At 42.9% G+C, this 27,017-nt stretch overlaps 1 protein-coding gene across 1 annotated transcript in view; it reads right to left on the bottom strand.

The window, feature by feature from the left end:
- The window catches only part of LOC144688771 (SH2 domain-containing adapter protein F-like), a 270,816-nt gene that overhangs the window by 113,045 nt on the left and 130,754 nt on the right, over window positions 1–27,017 (bottom strand). Inside the window, exon 4 of the mRNA XM_078555683.1 lies at window positions 9,089–9,304. Within this exon, the coding sequence (XP_078411809.1) occupies window positions 9,089–9,304 (216 nt within the window). The remainder of the gene's footprint in view (window positions 1–9,088; window positions 9,305–27,017) is intronic.

Raw genomic sequence — 27,017 nt, 5'->3', positions numbered from 1 at the left:
AGTGTTCAGATAAAATTTTTAACCTACAAGTTTTTAATGTCCCAATTATTTTTCTCTTGGACTACTTACTGCAGATTAATCCATCAACTCTGAAGACGCCAAGACAATCTTGGGGATCGATTCCGAGATTGATCTGAGTAAGCCATTTGAAGCCGGAACAGTTAGGTCAACAATTAGCCTCAGCTTCTTTAGACTTGGGAGAGGAGTGAAGGCATGCAGGCTGAAGTTGGGGGAGGGGTGTGCAGTTGGGGGTTAAAGATTTACCAGATTGCTTTCCATTCACCCCTATACATAGAGATGTATTGAAACGGTCAGATTTAGTCGTGATATCACCCAGGACTAAATAGCCTCCCCTGTTTATGCACAAAGGACGAATAGTTACACAGCTGAGAAGTAAGGAAAGGGATGGTGCCTGGAGGAACTGCCCCCCACCCCCCCCCCCCCCCCCCCCCCCACCCCCAGCACTAGTCAGGAGGATAGGAAACTGGAGGGAATAGGACAAGAAGAATGTTCTTTTTAGTCTAGAGCTTTCAATGACTGCAAAAGGAATTCAGGTTGCTGGGAAAATAAATAAGCAAAGACAGCAGAATAAAATATTGTATGGATATTGAGACAACTTTGAAGTCAATGGAAGCACAAATACACTAGCTTAAAATGGAGAAATGTGAATCAAATATAAAAACTAACAAAGCAATAGGAAGATAGAGCAGCATGAAGCAGAAGTAGGTTATCTGAGAAATATCAGCGGGGAGAGAGGCCCATTTATCTTGCTGGCTAGCCGTGCTCTCTTAGATTGGACAGTTATAATTCCATTGTTCAGATAGTGTCAGCTGTGTGGCAAAGCTCAGGCTGAGGTAACCTATCACTCTGTCCTTATCCGCTATCTGTTGTTGCTGTAATGAGCACATCAGCTGATAGGGATGTCTGGCTTCCCTGTGAAAAACTCAAGTGTTATGGCTGCTTTTCCTCCATTCCTCTATGTCAGATCTTAGGCTGAAAATAACTGTAATTCCGAACAAAACAGAACATTTTAATTCCCCAGGACCTCGTTGCCTTAAGTAATGATTAACGAGGAGATGATCTCACTGCAGGGAGCCCGGCATTGAGTGGTCATCAATCTGTGCTGCACTTACCCTCCCATTTCAGACCCTCTCTCATGCCTCATTCTCCGCAATCTGATGACATTGATGTTAAAAGCACCATTGGTTAAATGTCAATTTGATCCTTTTGGTTTCAGTTTTCCCCTCCTTGTGGGGGTATGAATCCTGAGGTGCCTTTTGCAGCTCTAGTACCTCAGCCACTGTCCAGCTAACACTCCAGATAGTGAGTGTCTATGGTCTATTCAACCACATGGGGCATTGCTGCCCAGCCCAATCCTGTTCTCACTCGATATCTGCACACGCGCGATTTGTGACCGGGACAAACAGCAATTATTTCTCCCTCACTACACCCCCACAAGCAGATCTGAGTCCAGTTGTAAGGCTTAAAAGTCAACTTTAACCAAGACCAACCAATTGATCGCAGATCAAGAACTCAATTAGTGACTTTTCTGACTTGTGTGGCTCAATACCAAACCAGATAGTGCATTTGCTCACTGACTCCCTCAGGCGAGCTTTGTCTTTAGCTTACAAACTGGTCGGATGACAGATGGATTGTACGTTAACTCAGGGAGACAGTAATGGATTACTGAAGAAGCGAAAAACATAAACATCTTTTCTACTATATAGAAGCAATACACTGCAGGGCTCTTTGATAATGCAGCGAGTACATGCACTGAATAACATGGCATTAAGCCATACATGCCAGAAAGATCCCACAACCAGTCCCTAATTTGTGATGAGTTAGCTCCACTCACCCGCACTTTAGACTGTGCTTTACAACTAGGTTAATGCCCCTGCACAATTGTAGAGACACAATAAAGCACCTAGGACTTCCAGCTTGATTCTTATCCATTGACCCCTGATGGAAAGTAGATACAGATGTACATATTAGATAGACCATTCAGCCCAGCTTAATTCATCTCAGGTCTTTACGTTCTGAAAGGAACAAAAGCTTCATCATGGCCACTGTTCAAAGTTGAAGCAGAATAAGGACAAGGAGACATAGACATGAACCATTAAAAGGCAAGTTCAAGGATGACTATAGTGTGCAATTGTTCTGTGTTCGATTATGTGAGACTATTATTGATGCTCACTAAGCTTGAATGGTTAAGCATGGGTATGGACTCAGAGAAAAGCAAACAAAGCTGTAGAAAGATCAGGAAGTCTGAGCTGTTAGCATGAGTGCAGGCATTTTGTGACTGCAAAGATAATTTAAAGCACTGTAAAGTTCTTACACACATTGAAACTAGTGTCAGCATTTCAGCTCTGAGGTAAATCAAATATATAAAATATACAGCAACCACCTCATTCCTGAGGCATTTGGCTGTTGTAAAGGAGGATTGGTGCTTGGGAAAGCAATTATTGGACCTTGGCGGGTAACATTTTGGACATGGATGTGATGCCTCCAGTGGTTAAACAGCCATGTGAAACTCATTGTTTAGGTTCAACATGGAGATGACCGGTTACTTTTTGGCTATCTGTAGAATTGCATCTTGAGATGACTTAGTGCCGCCAGGAGAGAAAGGAGTGGGGGTGTCCTGGTGGGAATGGGGCATTTTATAATTTCTTCCCCTGTCAGTTCTAACCTGTTGTTTTGCTGGTGGTGGTGGGGGGGGGGGAGGGGGTGGTGCAGTATTATACAGGACGCACAGATAGATTCACTGACATCATTTGTTTTATAAACCACTGCAGAAGCACATGATTGCTGAATGGCAATGTCCTACAAAACAGACTGACAACGAAAACAAAGTGGCCGGGGAATGCTCACAGTCAAGGTTGAAAAGGGTCTGAGAGGCAATGAGGAAGCAGTAAAGAGATGTCACCAAGCTTGAGTTTTAAAAGCTTATGGGGGAAGGGAAGACTAGGTGAACTGAGGAATCTCACCAATTTAAAGTCTTGGGAACAGGAGTTGGAGATGGTGCAATGAGTCTTGATTTAAACACAGTGGAGAGCGAAAGAATAAAAGATCCCTTGTGGACTGTGTTTAATTCTTTCCTTCTCCCTTTTCTCCTCCAGCCCCTTTCTGTCTTTCTGCAGTAGGCTATGAATGTGCCAATTCCTTGTCAGAGAGCTGCCTTTCATCTGCCTTTCATCTGCCTTTGCTCAGGGTGTCTCGGGAGGCTGTCAGTCCTCCACATACAACCCCAACAACCCCCCATGCCTGCCAGCAACTCTGTGCACTGTCAACAACTAGGCACAGCCTGAAGAAGTATGGTGATAGTGCTGCTCATTTGTGAAATAAATGAGTATGAGTATAATGTGTTTTATAGCTATAATGAAATGTTACAATCTAGGAGGTTACAGTTTAGAAATAAAGCAGTGTAGGGAGCGGGAGAGATCCTCTTTTCATTTTTATGCCTCTTCATTCTGGGAGTTCTGTAAATCCCTCACTCACTTTCCTCCCCAGTTTTCAAAATGTCCTGAAAACTCCCTGCTTGACACTCCAATCTTTCTTCTTTTTTCTTTCTGCTCATTTTTTTCCTCTCCGCTCTGTGAACATGTTTTTTTTTTCTATATTAAATTGTGCCTTTGTGAAGTGCCTTTGGATGTTTGTCTACAATAAAGTTTCTATATATATGTAAGTGCATAAATCATTGAAGGTGGCAGGACAGGTTGAGAATAAAGCGGTTAATAAGGCATTTGGGATCCTGGGCTTTATAAAACGAGACAGACAACAAAAGCAAGCGAGTTATGGTGAACCTTTATAAAGCACGGGTTCAGCCTCAATTGGAGTATTGTGCTCAATTCACGGCAATGCACTTAAGGAAGGATATGAAAGTTCCAGAGAGGATGGAGAATAGATTTACGAGAATGATTATAGGGATGAGTACTTCAGCTACATTGATAGATTGGAGAAGCTGGGATTGTCCTCCTGAGCAAAAAGGGGAAGGTCGAGAAGGCATTTGATAGAGATATTCAAAATCATAAGGGTTCTGGACAGAGCAGATCGGGAAAAACGTTTCCCATTGGCAGAAAAATTGAAATCCGGACGACACCAATTTAAGGTGGCTGGAAAAGAACCAGAGGCGACATGAAGAAAAGCATTTTTACACAGTGAGTGATTAGGATCTGGAATGCACTGCCTGAGAGTGTGTTGGAGGCAGGTTCAATCATGGCTTTCAAAGGGAACTTGGATAATTAGCTGTTGAAAAAAAATTTGCAGTGTTATGGGGATAGGGCAGGGGAATGGGACTAGCTAAATTGCTCTTGCAGTGAGCCGGCATGGGCTCGACAGGCTGAATGGCCTCCTTCTGTGCTATAATCATTCTACCATTCTAAGTTGTTGTTTTAAAGGTGTCTTTTGGCGCAAGGAAAACAGAAGGACTATAGAAATAGAAGATTCATCAAAGTTAGTGGGAGTTGGTAGCATTCTTGCCTTCAATCTGAAGTTGTGGGTTTGAGCCCCATTCCAACACCTCAGCATTTATTCTAGGCCAATACTGCAGTTCATTGCCTAAGGGATCACTGCATTCTTGGGAATTACTGTCCTCCAGGTGACACATAAACCCAAAGTTCTGACTGCCTCTTCAAGTGGGCACAAAGGGACTCGTCCTGGCCAAAATTCCTCCCTCAACCCATATCAAAAGGGATAACTTAATTGAGCACGTGTACAAAATCTCTATTATGTTCACCTACATAAGCAACAGAAACTACACTTCAAAAAATGATCAGTTATATCTGGGATGGACAGGGAATGCAAATTAGTCTCAAGCATAAAATTAAACCTGTGAGAACTTTATCAATTGGAGAATGTCAAATGTTTAGTAGGATCTACCAGACAGGGTAGCCAAAGGTGGTGGAACTTCCCCTGGGTTTTCCTGATCTCTCCCTTTAACGTCAGTGGATACCCCACAGAATCAACATGTTCTCTGCCATTTCTCTGCAATTTCTGCCAATGTTTTGGTGGAGTCACGGCAGCAGATCAGGATTAGGCCCGCATATATTTCACCTGCATCTCCAGAACATGGCTGGATATTGGGATGGGGGAATTTGGTTAATAGAGCTTCAATGGGAGAGTTTTGGTAATAGAATGTGAGCCATAGTGGGAGAGTTTGGGTAATAGAGGGATGGAACTTTGATAGGGGAATTTGGATGATAGGGGGTCAACTGCATTGGGTGAGTTTGGGTAATAGAGGAACGAGCTTTGATGGGAGAATTTGGGTGATAGAGGGCAATCTGCGATGGGAGAGTTCAGGCACTGAAATGAGCTTCAATAGGCCAAATGGACCTCATCTTGTCCCTCATATTTCTCATGTCCTTGTGTAACCCACAGGGATTCTATTGATCCCACTGCATGAAGATGGAATCCGACAGGTTATTAACCCTGTCACCGCTTCGATACAGAGACACACAGCAAAAAAAGAGCCCACAGGAAGCAATCCAAGCTGTACCACAAGGGAGAAGGGAACAAGCTATGGCAATTGACATGAAAGAGAGTTCAATTAATCCGTTACACTAAGCATTCTCAGATCCCGGATAACTCTTAATCTTTTAGAATAATTTTGTTTTAATCTCCATGAAGCATTAAAATAATAAGACGGCTCTTTTCAAAATCCCCAGGTCACAGCTAGGTCAGATTCATAAATAAATTAAACCTGACATCGATTTCCATTACTGTGGATGAAAGAGCTCATTTAATAAATCCCGTGAGATCTGATACAGAGCTATAACTCTTTCTCTTTAGAAAAGAAGTTTTGCTTTAATGCATTATAGTATCAAGTGTTAGGAAAATAGCAGCGACACAACCTCCTCCACTGATTGCAGGGCTAATATCCCTTGGGTGCTGTCAGCCCTCCAGTATTTGACCCAAGCAGTCATTCTTCATACATGTGCTCTGACGGAGAAAGGCAAGTCAGCTATTCGACCAAAAGGGCCCTCACAGCAAAGCTCAACATTTTCCTTGGCCTACTTAGCACCCAGGCACTTCTTGCAGGGGGCGAACTGGACATTGGTCAGGAGTTCTGGCTTGCTTCACTCCACCTCCCCCAGTCCAGGGATGCCGATGCCAAAACACTGCCGCCTGACTGAGATGAACTAAGACAACACAGACCATGGCCTGAAGCTGTTGCTTAATTGGTACTGGAGGGAACATCAACACATTGGGCAAAATTTTACATTCGGTGTGTGGGCGCGCGTCCAACACGCCGGAATGTAAAACGACATGTGATGACGTCGGGTGTGCATCCCGAAGTCATTGCGCTGTTTCACGATATTTCGTTCGGTGGGTGCCCACCGATAATTAAAAAGCCTATTAAGGCCATTAACGTACTAATTAACTTCAAATTTATGCTGCCCGTCCAACCTAATGGTTGGCGGGCAGGCGAAAAGGCCAAGCGGCCTTTACATTTTTTAGGAAACCTCATCCACGAGCGGGATGAAGTTTCCTAAAGCTAATACTGATTATATAAAAACTTTATTTTGAAAATAAAAACATGTCCCATCTCTTGGGACACAGTCACATGAGGGGACGTTTCATTAAATTTTTACTGTCCTTATATTTTTTCTCCAAAAGTGCTTCAGTCTCCCTGAGGCAGCTTCGTGCCTCATGGAGATTTAAGTGCTCTTTCGTGCACATGCAAGGAAGAGCGCTGGACCCGACTCTCCCTCCTCCCCCCGCCTGCACAGGCAGCACTCAGCGCTACCGCTCGCGATCCACGCAGGGCGGGCCTTAACTGGCCCGCCCGCGTGAAATCGCGGTGCGGAGCCGATCGCAGGCTGCCTGATGACTGGGAAATCCTGGCCATTGAGCCAATCTTTAAGTCCACAGGTGCCACAGTTGACTTTAGTCATTCTGCACTGTCAGGTCATGCGAGCTGTGTTGTAGTCTATAGAAGCCATTCTGTTTGGACACAATTTTACAGGTCAAAGATTAACCCGGTCCCATCTATTGATATAATCACATCAATCAACAGGTTCTGAGTTTTCCATTGGCTGGAACCAGCCCGAAAATATTAGTTTCTATTTTTAAAAAAGTACCTGCCTCTGAAATCAATCATTTGAAACAGTGAAGCAAAATACTAAAGATGTATTTAAAAACGTTAAAAAAACATGTTAGTACACAAGGGGCGAAATTAAATAAAGACAGAGAAATGGTAGGAAACAACTTTGAACTGGAGAAAGGATGGCGCTAGGTAAAGTATTCTTTTTTTTACATAAAACTAATTATTTTTATTTTAGTACCTCAGTGTTAATAAATCCTGTTTCATTAAATTTATTACTGTAATATTAGTGACCAGCTCATCAAATGTGAGCTGCAAACAAATAATACAAGTCAGACTGCAGTTTTCCTGAACCCAGAAACAGTCACTACCTGTTATTTTTTTCACAGAATGACACAGCAAAGAAGTTAGCCAATGTGTCTTTTCCAGCTCTCTTTCAATTTGTCCTGCTCCCTTTCATAGCAATGAAGGTGGGTAGCAATCCTTTGTGTGACGTGGAGACTTAAAATACATTTGCTGGGGACCATGCATTGAATTTATGTTACAGAAAACGGCTCTTTCAACAAAATGGCAAATTCAAAAGGTGCACACTCTGCTGTATGTTTCCTGAAATGTAGCTGACAGTCAGCTACTGGCTGCAGCCCTATAAGAATGCCTTAAGGGTTAATACATTAGGGATGAGAACTAGGAGGCCACAGCTGCTTGGAGAAGCAATTTATCTCTGGAGAGAGCAACCCAGAATATATCTTCAATTGAGATGCCAGTTCCAGCCCGTTAGACCTCATTGGTTTTTCCATGACTCCCCCACTTGTTATTAAAGAAACAATGAGTACCTTCCCTCGTCACAATTCTTTGAACAAGATAGATCCCTGAGGTTAAGGTCTCAGTGCTCAGCACAGAATCTTTCCATTAGTGTTAACTATTTAAATTGTAGGCTACTTTGCTTACATTTCTGTAGGCTTACAATAAGAAGACCCTCAGATCTTATCCTTTTGGGATACCGACACTGTTCAACTTAATGTCTTGTCCAATAGAAACTACCTCCGACACTGCAGCACTCCCTCAGCCTGGCACTGTGGGCCAATCTAGACATGCTCAAGTCCTGAAATGAAGCTCCAACTTGTAACCTTCTGACCTAAGAAAATTCAAATAAGCCAAGGTGAAACTTGACTGACAAGCAGTCAATTTTCCTTGGGGAAGACCAAAGGATTAGGAACAACAGAAGTTAAAGGCACCCCGATAGGTTAGTTTTGAAACGCACCATGTTGTGTCACTGAGCTACATAACGCAGGAAGACTCAGGCTCAGTCTCTAGCCTATGCTGAGGTAGCATAATGGAAAGACAGACCAATTGGCTTCAGTGCCCCAGGGATGAAGAGGCAAGAAAGTCTGAGTTGCCAATTGTATTTCAGTGATCTTAGTTGGAAGTCGCATGTGTGGAAGTCAGGCAAGGATTGGGTCAGGCTGGACTGAGCATGTGCAAGTACTCACTGCCCAGGTTTCTGAATGAAAAACAGTTGCTTTGGCAAAACATTAAGCGTTAGTGGAGTCATAATCCCAGCATGACTCAGAGGCTGTAGGAGAGGTGGAGAGAAATTGGGAAAGGGGCAGTAAGGGAGCTGGTTTTACTGTAATCTGGTCTGTCAGTGCTTTCCTCCTGTTCTCTTTTCCTTATGTCTCATCACTGATATAAAGAATTGCAAAACTGTCATGTGAAGATGAAACTGCCAGGATCAGCAAGCACCATAACTGTGTGTACAGGCATTGGATGATCACACTGAATCAGGTCAAGCACTTCATCATTATTCACATCTCCTCTGGGATAAACACTCATTGGTCTCTTGAAAGAAGATGAAGAGCTTCTCATTTCACCTTAATTTCATGGGCTACATGGGCAGACAGCTATCAGTTTGTGGAATATATGAGTAATCTCCACTGAGGTCGCTCTGAACTCAAAGGTTAAGGAGCAATAAGATCAATTGTTGAGTCACCTGTAGAGTGTGAGTCTGAGTAGGGTGAGTGTGCGCCAAATCAGATTGTAAAAATGTACCTGCGAATGCTTTCGAGATGTGGTCCTTTTTCCATTCCCAGGGCTGGTCGTACTCATCAGCAGGCCGTTCATCATCTTGAGGAAGCCGGCTCTCCCGTATCTTCTGACCAGCTGCACATTCGGCATCCGACTCAGTGTCATTTTCCTGAGGCTCGTAGGGCGTGTCATAGAGCTGGAGACCCTTCCCGCGTATCTTCTCTCCTTTCCTCTGGAACTCTGTGGTGGCATTTGAGAAGAAGAAAACAGTTATTCTGGAGGTGTTACACAGGTCTCTTTTGCTCTGGACGTTTGGTTAAATATAAGTCACAATGCAGTATTTTGTTTTATAACGCTCCTGTGAAGCACCTTGTGACATTTTACGACATTAAAGGCGCTACCTAAATGCAAGTTGTTGTTTTCATAGGATTTAATATCGGTTCCATTATATATTAAACATTACTTTTGAGCCAATGAACTCTAACATTCTGCAAGACACTCCTAACGTGACACTCTCAATACAACATCTCAACTGGACTCAGGGCTATCACCAGTTGTATATCCAACAATCATTCACTTCAGTGTAATACTGCTCTAAAGGCTCCTTCCAGACACAACCCAAGTTTGGAAGCACAGACTCTATAATTGTACAGCTGGGTGTTTTTCCACAGTTTAAATGAACACTGTGTGATCCTGCCCTTGGGCAATACACACACACACACACACACACGCAATTCTAAGCAGAGGTCACCTAACAGCAACGAGGACATGGGATGGGGGCCGGCGGGTAGGATAGACATCTCCTTCCTATAGGCTAGGGCAGCAAAGTTACATTTGTGCTTCTGCTGCAGCTGAGATCGATTAAGTTGGCTGAGGCTAAACATCAAACCTTGCATCTCCCTGGAAGGTCTATACCATGGTTACGGGATTTCCTGACCATTTTTCCACAGAAGGGATTTGGGGAAATTGGGCTATTAAAATAAATTTTTTAAGTGTATTCTCATAAGTTTTTGAAACAAAAAGCGCCAAGATGAAAAGTGGTTAAAATGCTCATGGGCTAGTCTGTCTCATAATCAATAAATACCTCACACCGATTGTGTTGGGGGACCCCCTCATCCCGGCTGTTTGCCAGGAGTTGTCTGACATAGGTCTTCCTCTCAGATTAAGAACACAAGAAAATAAAAACCAAGGCACTGTCAGTCAGACTTTTACACAAAAAATCCACAAGGATGATCTTAGAACTCAAAATTAGAATGCTGCAGGATTATTAGAAGTTATTCTGTTCACCTCAAGCAAGATGACTCACGAATGTAGGGAAAGGTAATGTTTTCATTCATTTGTATTCTTACCTGAAAACAAATCTTACTCATTAAAATTAACAGGTCCAACCCTACCTTTGTATGTTCACCTCCTGTTCAATAAATATATTTATTTACTTTAAATAGATAAATTAATTTTTAATTAAACCTCATCAAGCATTTTAATGGTTCATTTTTGAGAAGATTGGAGAAATGCTCATGAGGGCGTGTAAAGGACACTAATATCAAGTTTAATCACAAGTTAGGGGTAAAATGTTATGGACAAAGAAATAGACAAATTGTGAAAATATGTTTTGGATTGGGGACAGCGGATTTTAGTAAAATAAGGCAGGATCTGGTCAAGGTAGACTGGGAACAGTTACTTGTGAGGAAATCTACAGAGGAGCAGTAGGGAGCGTTCAAAATGGAAATGGGGAGGGTACAGGCTCAACATGTTCCCTCTAGGGTGATAGGAAGGAGTAACAAGCCCAGAGAACCATGGATGACCAGAGATATTCAGGACACGATGAGAAGGAAAAGAGAGACTTTTAGCAGGTACAAGGGAAGCAATTCAGCGGAGGCATTAGTGGAGTACAGAAAGTGCAGGGTGGAGCTTAAAAAAAGCAATTAGGAGAGCAAAGAGGGGATATGAGGAAGCTCTGGCTGGTAAAAGTAGGGAAAATCCCAAGATATTCTAAAGGTATAGCAATTGGAAGAGGATAACCAGGGAAAGAGTAGGGCCCATAAGGGACCAAGAGGGCAATCTATGGGCGGAGCCACAGGACATCGGTAGAGTGTTAAATGATTACTTCACATCCGTCTTCACCCAAAAGAATGAGGATGGAGGTATCAAACTCGGGGAGAGAGACTGCGAGGTTCTTGAGCAAATTGAGATAGGGAGTGACAAGGTATTGGAGGTGTTGGCAGGCTTAAGAGTGGACAAATCTCTAGGTCCGGATGATTTGTGTCCCAGACTGCTGAGGGAGGCAAAGGAGGAGATCGCAGGGGCTCTGACCCAAATTTTTAATTCCTCTCTGGCCACGGGGGAGGTGCCAGAGGACTGGAGAACAGCTAATGTGGTTCCGCTATTTAAGAAGGGTTGTAGAGATAAACCAGGGAGCTACAGGTCAGTGAGTCTCACGTCGGTGGTAGGGAAACTATTGGAGAAAATTCTGAAGGAGAGAATCTATCTCCACTTGGAGAGGCAAGGTTTGATCAGGGATAGTCAGCATGGCTTTGTCAGAGGGAGGTCATGCCTAGCAAATTTGATTGCGTTTTTTGAGGAGGTGACCAGGTGTGTAGATGAGGGTAGAGTAGTTGATGTAGTTTATATGGATTTCAGCAATGCCTTTGACAAGGTCCCACATGGGAGACTTATAAAGAAGGCAAATGCACAGGGGACACAGGGTAATTTGATATTCAAAATTGGCTTAGTTGTAGGAGACAGAGGGTGATGACAGAACGATGCTTTAGTGACTGGAAGCCAGTGTCCAGTGGCGTACCACAGGGATCTGTGCTGGATCCCCTACTATTCGTCATTTATATAAACAACATAGATGAACATGTGGGGGGTAGGATTAGTAAATTTGCGGATGACACAAAGATTGGCTGGGTGGTTAACAATGAGGTTGAGTATCTTGGGCTACAGGGCGATATAGACGGGATGGTCAAATGGGCAGATGGAATTTAACCCTGAAAAGTGTGCGGTGATACACTTTGGAAGGAGTAATTTGACAAGGAAGTGCTCAATGAACGGCATGACACTAGGACGTTCTGAGGAACAAAGGGACCTTGGCATGTGTGTCCATAGATCTCTGAAGGCGGAGGGGCACATTAGTGGGGTGGTGAAAAAGGCATATGGGACACTTGCCTTTATCAATCGAGGCATCGATTACAAAAGCAGGGAGGTCATGTTGGAGTTGTATAGAAACTTGGTGAGGCCACAGCTGGAGTACTGTGTGCAGTTCTGGTCGCCACATTATAGGAAGGATGTGATTGCACTGGAGAGGGTGCAGAGGAGATTCACCAGGATGTTACCTGGGATGAAACATTTAAGTTATGCAGAGAAGTTGGATAGAATTGGGTTGTTTCCCTTGGAGCAGAGAAGACTGAGGGGCGACCTGATTGAGGTGTACAAGATTATGAGGGGCATGGACAGGGTGGATAGGGAACAGCTGTTCCCCTTAGTTGAAGGGTCAGTCATGAGGGGACATAAGTTCAAGGTGAGGGGCAGGAGGTTTAGGGGGAATGTGAGGAAAAACATTTTTACCCAGAGGGTGCTGACAGTCTGGAATGCGCTGCCTGGGAGGGTGGTGGAGGTGGGTTGCCTCACATCCTTTAAAAAGTATCTGGATGAGCACTTGGCACGTCATAACATTCAAGGCTATGGGCCAAGTGCTGGTAAATGGGATTAGGTAGGTAGGTCAGGTGTTTCTCACGTGTTGGTGCAGACTCGATGGGCCGAAGGGCCTCTTCTGCACTGTGTGATTCTGTGATTCTGTGATTCTACATTGTTACATCCCTAGGTTATATTAATGCATAGTTAGATATGGGGTTGTCTGGGTGCCCCCTCTCAATTTACGATGAGATTTACTGTACTCAAGAGAATATCTGAGGCAAAACTCTAAACTTGTAACAGGATAAAGCATAAATATTCTGCTGTTATGATAATCAGGATGAAGATTGACATTATCACACTAGATTATGCTTGAATTCAAATGCCCTGGTTTCTCATAAACTAGAAATATCTTACCCTGCGCATCCTTCCTCTTCCTTGCAGCCTTGCTGCGTTTATGTTGAAATTCATTGTACTGCGTCCTACATTCAACTCAATTTTTTCCCAGAGCCCCAGAAGGCTGGAGCTCTTCACTTTCCTCTGACTTCCCTTTTTCCTAAAATCTGTCCAAACTTAGGGTCACCTCATCAATATTTGTTCACTGACTCATCTTCTCCCCTACTCTGTCCTGCATGGTGAGCCTCAGCCTGTTATTGAGATTCATCAACTAATAACAGGGTGAGTCACACCTGGAGAAGCGTTTGAAAGAAAGCTGATAAGTATGATGTTGTGAATATTGTTCCTGCACTTTCTCTGGTTTTTAAAAAATGCAACAAGACCATTGCATGATAAAAAAAAAGTACTGTTTGTTAATTGTATATCAATTGTATTTAATTATATGTAGGTGAAGAACGTTAATTGGGGTTTCACTTGAGAAGATATAAAGAAACACTCAGTGAAACAGGGGTAGTAGAGTTAAGAGGCTTATGCTTGTCATGTTTCACTCTGTAAATAAATGTTAGATTGAAAAAATTGGCTCCAATTCTATCCTTCACCAACTAACTTTCTGGAATATAACACTATTTCCTTGAAGGTGTAACAATTAGGATTTGGTGATGGTGCTGCTATGGCCAAGTCAGGGAATAAGATCAATTAAAGGACTTTCAGTGAATGGACCACGTGTTGTGGTACTGAGCCATGAAAGTCAGGAAGGCACGACGTTTCATCTCATTAAGGGTGCTATAACTGTGCCCATGTCTAGACTCTGAGAGAACGGTATGCTCTAATTGGCTTGTGAGCCATAAACCATGACCAGGGTCCCTGGCCCTACATGTTATCCATTGACTCCTGTGGCTTTTAGGTGAGGACAGAATTATGCTCAGCTGTGAGGTGTTCCATGGTTGAATAACCTTCCAAAAAATGTATAAACATGCACAAGAAGATTGGCTACTTGGGTGAGGAAAACAGGCATGGAGAGCAGTTGAGAATTCAGTTTAAAAAGGGAGGGGTGAGTGGGGAGACTTCTATTTGCAAAAAAGCGCAGAGAGCGGCTAGTCTGAGGACTAACCGGGTTCTGAGAAAGTGAAAATCTGATGTCACATGGAAACAGGAAATTGATCTTTCTTCCTTTAAAACTCAGGTAATTTATTATAATTGGCAGGTTTTGTAAGGTTTCTAAGTAAGGCTTATTACCACTATTAAGTTGAAATAAGTATTGGCAGGGTTTATCAATATTGCTCAGGTTTACTAATAGAAATAAGTATTATTAGTATTGATAAAGGTTTATTAATATTGGTAAGGTTTATTACCAGCAGTAAGATTTAATCACTGTCACAAGGTTATCAATTAATAGAGAAATGGCAGAGCTGCTCCAACCTTGAGAGTTTCCAGCCTATGCTATGTGGGGACTCTAGGACACTTCCTGTGTTCTGGGTAACCATGTGTGCAGCAAGTGTCATCAGTTGTAGCAGCTTGAGCTCCGGGTTGTGGAACTTGAGCAGCAGCTGGCGTCATTGCGGATCATCCATGAGGTTGAGAGTTACGTTTATTGTGTGGTCACCCTGCAGCTTACGAATATGCAGGGAGAGAGCGAAGGGGTGACCACCAGACAGTTCTAAAGGAACAGGCAGGTAGAGCAGCAGGCCACTGAGTGCATTCCGCTCTCCAACCTGTTTTCAGTTCTGAATACTGTTGAGAATGAAGGTTCATCTGGGGAGTGCAGCCAGAGCCAAGTCCATTGGACCACTGATAGCACAGCTGCACAGGGGGGCACAAGGAAGTCTAGAAGAGCAATAGTAGTAGTTGATTTGATAGTTAGGGGAATAGGTGGGTTTCTCTGTGGCCGCAGACGTGAATCCAGGATGGTGTGTTGCCTCCCTGGTGCCAAGGTCAAGGATGTCACTGAGCGGCTACAGAGCACCCTGAGTGGAGAGGGTGAACTGCCAGGAATTGTGGTCCACATGGGTACCAATGACTAAGGTAGAAAGGATGTGGTCCTGCAGTCTGAGAGTAGAGAGGTAGAAAATTAGCAAGCAGGACTTCAAAAATAGTAATCTCCAGATTATGCCCAGTGCCACACGCAAGTGTGTACAGAAATAGACAGATGAACGTGTGGCTGGAAAGATGGTGGAGGAGTGGGGGGGTTTCAGATTCTTGGGACATTGGGACCAGCTCTGAGGAGATGAGGCCTGTACAGGCCAGACAGAGTTCCTTGTGAGGCATTTTGCTAGTGCTTTTGGGGAGGGGTAAAACTAACTCGGCAGGGGTGTGGGAACCAGGAGTTAGTATTCGAGAGAATTAACAAGGGGTACAGAATACTTCGAGTGATAGCTAGCACTAGAGTTGGGAATAATAAGTTAATAGGTAGGGTTACAGAAAAGGAGACAGTAATGGAGTCTTAATCTGGGTTGCTATGCATGTACGTGAATGCACAGAGTGTGGTAAATAAGATCGATGAGTTGCACGCACAGATATAATGTTGTGGCTATAGCAGAGAAGGGCAGGACTGGGTGTTAAATATCCCTGGATACAAGATGTTCAGGGAAGATAGGAAAGGAATGGTGAGGGGTGGCATTATTGATAAAGGAGAGAATTGTAGTGCTCGAAGGATGTCCCAGATCAAGGGCATAATCTGTTTGGCTAAAACTCAGTAGTAAAAAAAGTGCAATTACATTGCTTGGTGTAGTCTATAGTGTTAACATTGAAAATGTGCGGCAATAGAAAACATGATTTAAGCTGATAATTAAGCACAGCTGTCCCCAATTAGGGAAGGATTAGGGAATCATTGCGAGAGTATATAAACTAGTTCACTATGGGTGTCCGGGAGAGTCTGTGGCTTTACTATACTGTTTTAAGGTACAGGCTAGCTTCAGACTTATTCTTCCTCAACATACAGTTATTGGAATTAACATATATGCCACAAACTAATGGGAAGGACGTAAAGGAACAAATCTGCAAAGAAAATACAGAAGGATGCAGAAATTCTAGAGTATTTATAATGGGGAACTTTAATTATCCAAATATAGTTGAGGAAGTAGTGGTGTAAAGGGCAGAGAGGGAAAGGTAGGGCAAACAAATCCAGAGCTTCCTAGATGACAAAGGAGATAGAAAGTAAGATAAAGAAGAAAAAGTGTGCTTATGAGTGGTGTCAAATAGAAAATACAATTGAAAACCAAACTGAAGAGAGAAGGCTCAGAAGAGGCGAAGAAGCGAATAAGAGAGGCAAAGAGGGAGTATGAAAAGAGACTGGCAGTTAATGTAAAAGAGAATCCCAATGTTTTCTATAGGCATATAAATAGTAAAAGGGTGATAAAAGGAGGAGTAGGGCCAATTAGGGACCAAAAGGGAGATTTACACATGGAGGCAGAGGGCATAGCTGAGGTACTAAATGAATGCTTTGCATCTGTATTTACCAAGGAAGGAGATCCTACCCAGACCATGGTAAAAGATGAGGTAATTCAGATACTAGTTGGGCTTAAAATTGAAAAGGAGGTGGTATTGGATAGGTTATCTGTACTTAAAGTTGATAAGGCACCTGTACTTGATTAGATGCATCCAAGGATACTGAGGAAAGTGAGAGTGGGAATTGCAGAGGCACCAGTCATAATTTTTCAGTCTTCCTTAGACTCGGCAGTGGTTCCGGAGGACTGGAGAATTGCAGATGTTACACATTTGTTCAAAAAAGGGTGTAAGGAAAAGCCAGAACTAGAGGCCAGTCAGTTCAACTCCAGTGGTGGGGGAACTTTTAGAAGCAATAATTTGGGACAAAATGAATAGTTACATGGACAAATGCGGATTAATTAAGGAAAGCCAGCGTGGATTTCTTTTAAGAGAAAATCATGTTTCACTAGCTTGCTGGAGTTTTTGAGGAAGTAAAAGATGGTTGATGAGGGTAATGCTGTTGATGTGGTGCACATGGACTTCTAAACTGTGTTTGATACAGTGCTACACATCAGATTTGTGAGCAAACTTGTAGATCATGGAGTAAAATAGACAGTGGCAACATGGATACGGAATTGGCTGAGTGACAAGAAACAGAGCAAAGTGGTTAATGGATGTTTTACCTGCTGGAGGAAGGTTTATAATGGAATTCCCTAGGGTCGGTGGTTTTTGTGATATATATTAATGACCCAGACCTTGGTGTACAGGGAACAATTTCAAAGTTTGAGGATGATACAGAACTTGGAAGCATTGTGACCTATAAGGATAGCGTAGAACTTCAAAGGGACATAGACAAGTTGGTGGAATGGGCAGATGGTGGCAGATGAAGTTCAATGGAGAGAAGTGTGAGGGGATTCATTTTGGTAGGAAGAACATGGAGAGACAATATAAAATAAAGGGTACAGCTCTAAAGGGGGTGGAGGAGCAGAGGGACCTGGGTGTAAATGTGTACACATCATTGAAGGTGGTAGGGCAGGTTGAGAGAGCAGTTAATAAAGCATATAGTATCATTGGCTTTACTAATAGGGTCATAGAGTACAAGAGCACAGAGGTTACGTTGAATTTGTATAAGACACTAGTTTGGCCTCAGCTGGAGTGTTGTGTCCAATTTTGGGCGCTGCACTTTAGGAAGGATGTGAAGGAATTAGAGGTGGTTTGGAAAAGATTCACAAGAATGATTCCAGGGATGAGGAGCTTCAGTTATGAAGCTCGGTTGGAGAAGTTAGGACTGTTTTCCTTAGAGTAAGGAAGGTTGAGAGCAGATTTGATAGAGGTATTAAAAATCATGAGGGGTCTGGACAGAATAGACAGGGAGAAATTGTTCCTACTCATGAAAGGATAGAGAATGAGAGGACACAGATTTAGAGTAATTAGTAAAGAAACAAAAGTGGTATGAGGAGAAACTTTCTCATGCAGTGAGTGGCTAGGGTTTGGAATGCACTGCTTGAGATGTGGTGGTGGCAGGTTCAACTGAAGCATTCACAAGGGAATTAGACTGTTATCTGAAGAGGACGAATGTGCAGGGTTACGGGGAGAAGGTGCGGGAATGGTACTGGGTGAGTTGCACATTTGGAGAACCAGTGCAGACAAGATGGGCCAAACAGCCTCCTTCTGCACCGTAACAATTCTGTGAGGAACCAAATCTGCTTGCTGCTTCTTGAAGTGTATCCCTGTAACACCATGAAAGGAGAATAGGAAAAAATAGAAAAAAATACTGGTTAAATTGTTAGACGCTTAAAGTAGCAAAGGGGTTAAGTCCAAGTTCAGCTCCAATGCCTTGCCAGTACTGCCATTGTTCTCTGTCAGTCTACCCACATCATTCACGATTCTCATCGTTGTCATATTATTTCCGTGTTGCAGGCAGTCCCCAAGGTTCCTGGTCGCCATGGAGATAAGAAGTTTCCCAATCAGCGTCTTTGCCACCTCAAGGTGAAGGGCAGCCATTATGGGCTACAGCTGGCTATGGCTTTATTCTCTCCCTACCCTTTCCTTATTTGGAGTGAGTTCGACATTGAGGGCAGAAGGGGCATGTCAAAGAGAACACAATTAAAAATTAGAAGAGAAAATGGTTTATTTTCAGTCTTTTATTTGTGTTGAATTTCTCTGGATTCAGCATACTCCCTCGTTTATATTGCAGTTTCCTCATTAGAGGCAGAGTTCTAACATATACAATACACCACACAGGCCTCCAGAACATGCCAGACAATGTGCGTTCAGAATTTTTCTTAACCAATGCCTGCACCCGGAAATATAAAGACTCACAAGGAAAATATTGCAAAGAGTGCCTTCTACATTGTCAAAATATCTTATGATATTACACAAAGCAAATTACTTTGGTTGTGCTTTTAGGAAAATGCAGCAGCCCACTAAAAGCAGCAAGACAAATTACCATTTATTCTATTTTTGATTGAGGGAAGATTGGTCATCAGGACAACGAATGTGGTTCTTTAATGTCCACGTGGATCATATATCCTATATTAGAACACCGACTACATCTCAAAAGTAAATCATTGGCTGTAAAGCACTTACAGAGGTCCTGAGGTCATGACAGGTGCTATGCAAATGCAAATCTTTCTTTTTTTCTTTGATAGGGCCTTGGTTTAATATTTCATTCGGAGGACAGCATCACCAACAATCTCTCCAAGAAGTGCTGTATTATTAGCATCTGTGGTTCAGTTGGTGGAACTCTCTTGCCTCTCAGTTGAAAGGTTGTGGTTTCAAGTCCCACTCCAGTTATTTGAGCATAAATATCTAGGCTGACACTCCAGTGCAGTGCTGAGGGAGTGCTGTACTGTCAGAGTGCTGTCTTTCAGATTAGGCATTAAACCGGGGCCACATGTGGATATAAAAGATGACACTATTTTGAAGAGCAGGTAAATTAACCCCAGTGCCCTGGCTAATAATTATCCCTGAATCGACACCACAAAAGTAGATTATTTGGTCATTATCACATTTTACTGTGCGTAAATTAGCTGCTGCGTTTCCCACATTACAAGAGTGACTACATTTCAAAAAGTACTCCATTGGCCTTTGTTGTAGGGTAACCGAGTTGCATTATTAATGATAGAGTTGATCTGCAGATACTTCTTGGGTGGAAATGTTAAGTTTATTTACAATATACTCAGCAGCAACTACAAATGTGCTTTCAACTCCAACTCTATCTACACTGACTGCTGAGGTAGCCCGCGCTACTCTCCTATTGGTTACTACAGGTCATGTGATCTTGCCTAATAAGTATTGTTATTAAAGGTACTTTACACACTAAATAAAACCGTAATTACTACATTCCTCCCCCTTAAACTCGACTATACCTATTATATTTACAAGTACACATTTTTTCAAGACAACATAATATTTACACTGGGTAAGGAATTTACAAGTTCAGACTTTCAATGGTTTCCTGGTACATGTGGAACGTTGCAGCTCCACAACTTCAGATTCTTTGTCAGGAACCCCCTTTTCTGGAGTTTCCTAAACATCAGGTGCTTTGGTGGGCTCTTGCGGTTCTGTGTCCTCAACTCTTACAAGGACATCAGACATGTCAGTCCTGGGCTGAGTATCCTCAACAGGAAACGCAGACCCGGTCATGAACACTGGTGGAACCAAATCTTGGTGATTTGTCCCTCTTCCTTAAATGGTCCACATGTTTACGGATGATCTGGCCTTCCACCTCCACGTGGTAAGATAGAGGTCCAGTCACCGCATTTATTTCACTTTGGTCCTTCCCCGAAGTTTTTCACGTATACCGGCTCTCCCACGGTGAATTTCCTCTCACTACTATTCCAGTTGTATCTAGTTTCTGGCTGACTCCTTTCTATTTCCCCCTCTAAATTCGGCATTTTTAAGCTCAATCTTATCCTGAGACAGCATTTCAACAATAACTCTGCAGGTGTGACATCTGTTGTGTGAGGGCTCGTTCTGTAACAAAAAAGAAAGTGTGCTAGCTTGGTTGACAAGGAATCGCCAGTTAACTTTATGAAGGGTGGTACAGTGTAGTTTTTACACGAGTGATACCATTGAGTCTGATAAACCGTTGAAACTCAGCACTCGTAAATGCCGTGCCATTATCGGAAATGACTTCTTCTGGTCGTCCGTAAATGGCAAAACTCTGACATCGTTTCTCAATTGTAGCGGCCAACGTTGGTGACTTCACCTCATATATGTCCAACCATTTGGAATGGGCATCGACAATGAGCAGAAACATTGTTCCCAGGAAAGGTTCAACATAGCCAATGTGTAACCGCATCCAAGGTCTACCTGGCCACTCCCATGGGTGTAACGGAGCTGTCACTGGCAACTTTTGCAGTTGCTGACATTGCACACATTGCTTTACTAAACTCTCTATTTTCGCCATCCATCCCAGGCCACCACAGATAGCTATGTGCTGTGGTCTTCATTCAGGAAATTCCTGGATGGAAACTGTGTTGTTCAATTAAAAGCGGCTCCCTTCCCTTTGGAGGAACTATCACTCATGCTCTCCACAATAAGATGCCATCCTGGCTGGTTATATCATGTCTTCTGTTGAAGTACGGCTTCATTTTGCCAGATACGGGCTCCTGTGATCAACCATGGTTCTCGTACTTGAGATAGGACTGGGTCTTGACTTGTTCGGTCTTTGATATGTCGAGCACACGCCGGCAAGGAATCTAAGAAATTTAACAGTAAATTGGGACACCTCTCAAGACCAGTGTTTGTACTTCTTGAGTAGAGAATGCAGGGGCGGGGCAGCACTGTAGACAAATTGGGTAAGAACCGCCCATAATAGTTGATCATTCCTAGGATGATTCCTAGGTAGAGACCCTGTGAATCTACCCGGTAGCCCAAATAGATTACCTCCCTCGCTTGGAATGTACACTTTTCTTTTTTTAAACGCACTCCAGCTTGGATGAAATGTTTTAGGACTTCTTCTAAGTTTGCCAAATGCTCTTTTTCAGTGAATCCTGTCACCAGTACATTGTCTAAATAGACTACAACCTGGGGCAGTCCCTGCAGTAAGCTTTCCATTGTTCTCTGAAAGATAGCACAGCGGAGGAGACACTAAAAGGCAATCGTGTTTATTGGTACAGCCCTTCATGGGTATTAACTGTGAAAAATTCTCGGGAGGCATTATCTGACTCTAGTTGTTGATAAGCATGACTCATGTCAAGCTTTGTGCACATTGTCCCCCTTGCCAGCTTGGCATACAGGTCTTCGATTTTTGGAATGGGGTGCCTGTGTAGCTTAGCTACTTTACCATCAGTTTGTAGTCTCCACAATTTCAGACGCTCTTTGGTTGGGTTTAATTGAAAGGGACTATGGGTGCTGCCCATTCTGAGAACTGAACAGGTTGTATAGTGCCCAGTTTCTCTAGTCTGTTCAGTTCAATGTCGACTTCTTCTCACAAGGCATATGGCACTGGCCTCACCTACATGAAGCAATGAGTTGCTTCCGGATCCACATAAATGTTGGCCTGCAGGCCCTGGATTTTCCCTAGTTTGTCCTTAAAGATGGTGGCGTATTTTCTAAGTAGCCCTGGTAGACTACTTGCTCCCAACTGGAAAATTTCAGCCCATTCTAACTTAATCTCCTTTAATCAATTTCACCCAGGACGCTTGGCCCTTCACCTGCTACCACCATCAAGGTTAGCTTTGCCTATTGATTTCTATAATGGACAATTATTCTGCTTATGCCTTTTACTTGAATGTCTTCACCGTATATGTTTTTTGCTTGGCAGCTGTTTCCTCTAAATTTAATTGATGTTCACCATTATTCAAATATCTGAAGGTATGTTCCTCAATTACTGTAGTGGAAGTTCCCATGTCCACTTCTATTCTAACAGGTTTGCCATTTACTTTCGCTGTGACAAATGTTGGTTTTGTCTTTCCAACTTTCAGGTTAAACAACGAGTTACTGTCAGAATTTGTTGTTTCAGGTTCTTCTACATTGTAGATTTCATTGGGCTTCTTCGTTTGTTTACAAGCCTGCTTGAATCTTTCTTTGCATTTCCTCATCATATGTCCATTTCTGTGACAATAGTGGCATTCGATTTTTTTAAACTGCCAATCGCTAAAAGACTGTTTCCACCTCTATTAAAATTATTCTTCAGTTTCACTGCTAAGTTATTTTTCTTTATTCTTTGGCTAGTGGGGGCTGTTTCCTGCTTCTTGACAGGTCTTGCTCTCTCGCGCCTCTTTTGGCTGAGGTTTCCCTCAGCACGATGTGGAGGACTGCGCCATTTTGCACACCCTGTATTGCTTTTGAATCTCTGCATTTTCCATGACTAGCACTATCTCTAGCACCTTCTTGAAATTCTGATTCACTTCAGACAATAATCTTTTCTGAACAGAGTCCTCTTTCACACCACGCATTATTAGGATCTCTGACCATATCATTCAGAGTCGTACCGAACTCACAATGTTCCGTTAGCTACTTCAAATTTGCCACATAGCATGCAATTGACTCACCTGGGGCTCTATTTCATGATTTTAACCTGAAACTCTGCATCGTGACTGAGGGCTTGGGTTGAAAGTGACCCTTCACGTGGTCCACCAATTCATCGAACTTTTTTGAATCTGGGGCACTGGGTACCGTCAAACTTCGAATCAAGCCATAGGTTTTGCTCCCACAAGTACTCAGAAGGATTGCTTGCCTCTTCTCTTTCCCCGTAATCTCATTCATTTGAAAGAAGAACGTGAGGCATTCTATGTATTTAGACCAATTGTCTGTGGCAGGTTCAAAAGGATCATTTCTTCCAAATTGTGGCATTTTGAGAGGGAATAATTTCTTCAAGTCTAACAGAGTTTGCTACTTACAATCAATGGGTGAGGTACAGTGTCGATTTCTTTCTAACTTTATTTCTTCTGTTCAATCCTATTTTATCCGCATCGCCAGTTTGTTGTAAGGTGGCTGAGTTATACTACTAGTGATAGAATTGATCTGCTGAAACTTCTTGGGTGGAAACATTAAGTTTATTTACAATATATTCAGCAGCAACTACATGTGTGCTTTCAGCTCCAAGTCTATCTCTACACTGACTGCTGAGGTAGCCCGTGCTACTCTCTTATTGGTTACCATAGGTAATGTGATCTTGCCTAACAAGTATTATTCTTAAAGGTACATTGCACACTAAATAAAACCCACAATTACCACAATAACCTAGGGAGTTCAAAGGAGATCATTTGCAACTTGCCCTTCAACTTTGCTGCTTCAAGGATTTCTTGCTGGGGTGATGAGAAATGAACAATAGTCGGCATATTATAATCTAATGCAAATAAGGAAAATACATACTTTCTATTAGGAGTGCCATGCATTTCAGGATGCAGGAAATACCAGCTTTTGCCTCCTGTCTAGAATTGCTGCAAATAGTACAGGGTGCATTTAAAATTTAAACAGTTCAAAACCCTATGTCATTGATCACTCAATTCAGAGGAACTTGTGTTGGTAGCACTGAGGCTGTCAGCACCTCTACCCTACAACAGGCTGTTCTCACTCCTGGCCCGCCGTATTATGGAAACAATCCCGAGGTCAGAAATTTTGATGGATTTAAGGGCGCGTCATTGGGACAAACAGGAAGGCCCACCATGGCCCAATTAAGTGATATCCAATTTCACCAAAGTGGAAAATCTAGGCAAGTGTTCGGTTACACAGCAGTTGTAACTGCTTCCATGTGGTTCTAAATGTACCCTTGAGTAAATCTAAAAAGCGAAATCTGAAGTGTAAAGTAGTCGCGGTTTTGGTATTTCAATGAGCAACCCAGAGGTCATGAATCCTATAACGGCAAATTGTGAAACTGAATTCAATAAGCTGGCCTTTCGAGGACTTCCACCAGAAGGTAAAAACACTCATGAAAGCTGACAGAGTGTCATAAAAATTCAACTGGCTCACTATTGTCCTTCGTGGGGTGCTGTCCCCATTACACGGTCAGGTGAATCTACATGTCACGCCAGCCCCACACAATGTAAGAACAAAAAAAAAATTGAGAACACCAGAGAGCTGCCACACATTGGAACTACTTTTCATAGAATCATACAGCATGGAAGGATGCCATCTGGCTCATCGAGTTTGTGCCAGATCTTTGACAGAGCTATCCAATTAGTCCCATTCCCCTGCTCTTTCCCCATGTCCTGCAAAATCTTTCCTTTTCAGGTATTTATCCAATTACTTTTTGAAAGTAACCATCAAATCTGCTTCCACCACCCTTTAATGGAAGTGGTTTCACAGGATTGATGGAGCTGCTGTCTAACTGTTCATTCCGTCTTTGTTCATTTGAGATGTTAATGTTGAATCTGTTATCCTTCAGCTCCTTTAAGGATAATGTTTTTGACCACGAGCTCCCATTGTGGAGCTTTAACCCTCAGGATTTGCGCACAAGTGGACAGTTAAATACGGGTCAGAGGCAACATCCGGATGTGCGATTCTGGTGGGTGACACTCATTCCCCGATCACACAGTTGGAGAATTGACCTTTCATAGGTCTTACTATGAGCCTCTGCTGGCTTCTGGTACTGTACATGTAATGTCTGGGAATGAGCTATTCAAAACTGAAAGATTCCAGATTTCATTCCTTGGCCTGGGGTAAGCTACATAATCCTGGCTAAGGCACCAATATATGTGCTATAATTGATCGTCTGAACTGGGAAAGGGAAACAAATGTCTGTCACGGATACCACTCCTGATCGGCATTCAAAGTGCTCTACTGCACCGTGTGGCTGTATGGGGGTCAGGATCTGGCTCAGCTGTCTTGCCCATAATTGAAAAGCTGATCACCATTCACTATCTGGTCTCGTATGAAAAATGACTAATTGGCTGAAGTATTGCAGAGCTTCCCGTGCATGTGGAACTGTTCCCAGTAAAAGTTAGAATCTTCAGGGGAGGAGGCGAGAGTCTGGAAGGAAATGAAATTTTCAATTTGAACATTTTCTATTTATGAATGATGATCATCAGGGATCAGGGTTCCAGATGGGCTGAGTTGGCTTCTTTATTCTTGCTACCATTCCATTCTTGTTACAGTTGCCAACTGTGATTAAATGTATTCCTGGAGCTATCAGCGCATGACTTGCCCCCACACTCCAGCTGACAGCAGGCCGACACATCCATCCTTGTGACGTGCTGCCTTCCTATGCCAACTGGAAAGCAAAAAGACTCATTACCCAATTGGATGATGCTTGACTGTTAGCCAAACTGCCTTTTTTCACCCCATTTTCAATACTTTTACATCTGGTGAAGAGAAAAGTTCAAAGACAATGATAAAAAAAAACCTTTTTTAATATCCTGATGATTTTTCTCCAGGGTTGCACACAGCAGTGTCGTGGAACAAAAATAAAAAATAAAAATAGCTGGAAAAACTCAGCAGGTCTGACAGCATCTGCGGAGAGGTATACAGTTAACGTTTCGAGTCCATATGACTTTCATCAGAACTGAGGAAGCATAGAAATGAGGTGAGTGTCCTGGAGATTGATCTTCAATTCCTGGAAACTCCAGGCCAATCCTGGAGGGTTGGCAACCCTAATTCTTGTTACTATTAACTTAAGCCTTGAAATTTCATTGATTTCCATTCACTTCTGATCTATTCTTTTCCTTCTCTCCGCCTTCTGATTTTTGGTGGTGAGGTTCCACAGTAGTTTGTAGTTACTCAAGTGGCCATTATCCCATGTGAGCATGGGCACCAAGTAGCACTAGAGTATTCACGCATGGAAGGCACTACTATTGGTGAGACAATCCTACCCCAGCCAGCATTGGCCTTCTCCATTACCCAGCCCTCAAACCCGGCACACAACGCTTCATGTGCTGTATGCTGGGGGCGTTGTTAGTTGATGTCAACGATTGTTTCAGGAGCCAAAGTACTGGTGACATGTTGCAACTCCATTAACAACCTCCACATCTGCATGCAGAATTCTATTATATTCCTTGTCACTTCAGCTCCTCAAGGCTCATGGACAAAAAAAAACATTTGAATGGGATTTCAAAAAAAAGTCTCTGCTATAAGTTTTAAATTATATTCAGATTGTCACTTTAACGTCAATCATGGTTTGGGGCTTTCAGGAATTGTGAGGAGAAACAGAAGCCAGGAAGCCTGCAATCACACAAAGTAAAATCCTATCAACGATCTGAAGAAATCATGTCGCATCTCCTTATTCCCTCAGAAACTCTTACCTCAACATAAAACCCAAACTGGCTGAAAGGATGAACCCAGCTCCCATATTTGGGGGAATGTCCAATAGGTAATCCCTCTCTCACCTCCAGCCTCTAATCTCTTTGTCCATTGCCTTATTTCTCTCTGATTTACTAATGGTGCCACAGGTTGTGTCCTCCAACAGTCCTCTCTTGTTTCTGGAATTCTGCAAGAACAGTGTCCCAGATATTCATTCTGCTCCTTGCACCTTGTTTTGAAGTCAAAACTCATCATGCCATTCCCTACCCTAGCTCATTCCGTCCCAGGGCCTCAAAACCGTGGAACTCCTCAC

The sequence above is a fragment of the Cetorhinus maximus genome, chromosome 13, assembly GCF_964194155.1.
Source record: "Cetorhinus maximus chromosome 13, sCetMax3.hap1.1, whole genome shotgun sequence".
In the NCBI taxonomy this organism is placed as follows: Eukaryota; Metazoa; Chordata; class Chondrichthyes; order Lamniformes; family Cetorhinidae; genus Cetorhinus; species Cetorhinus maximus.
This window is presented reverse-complemented; position numbering and strand designations above follow the sequence as displayed.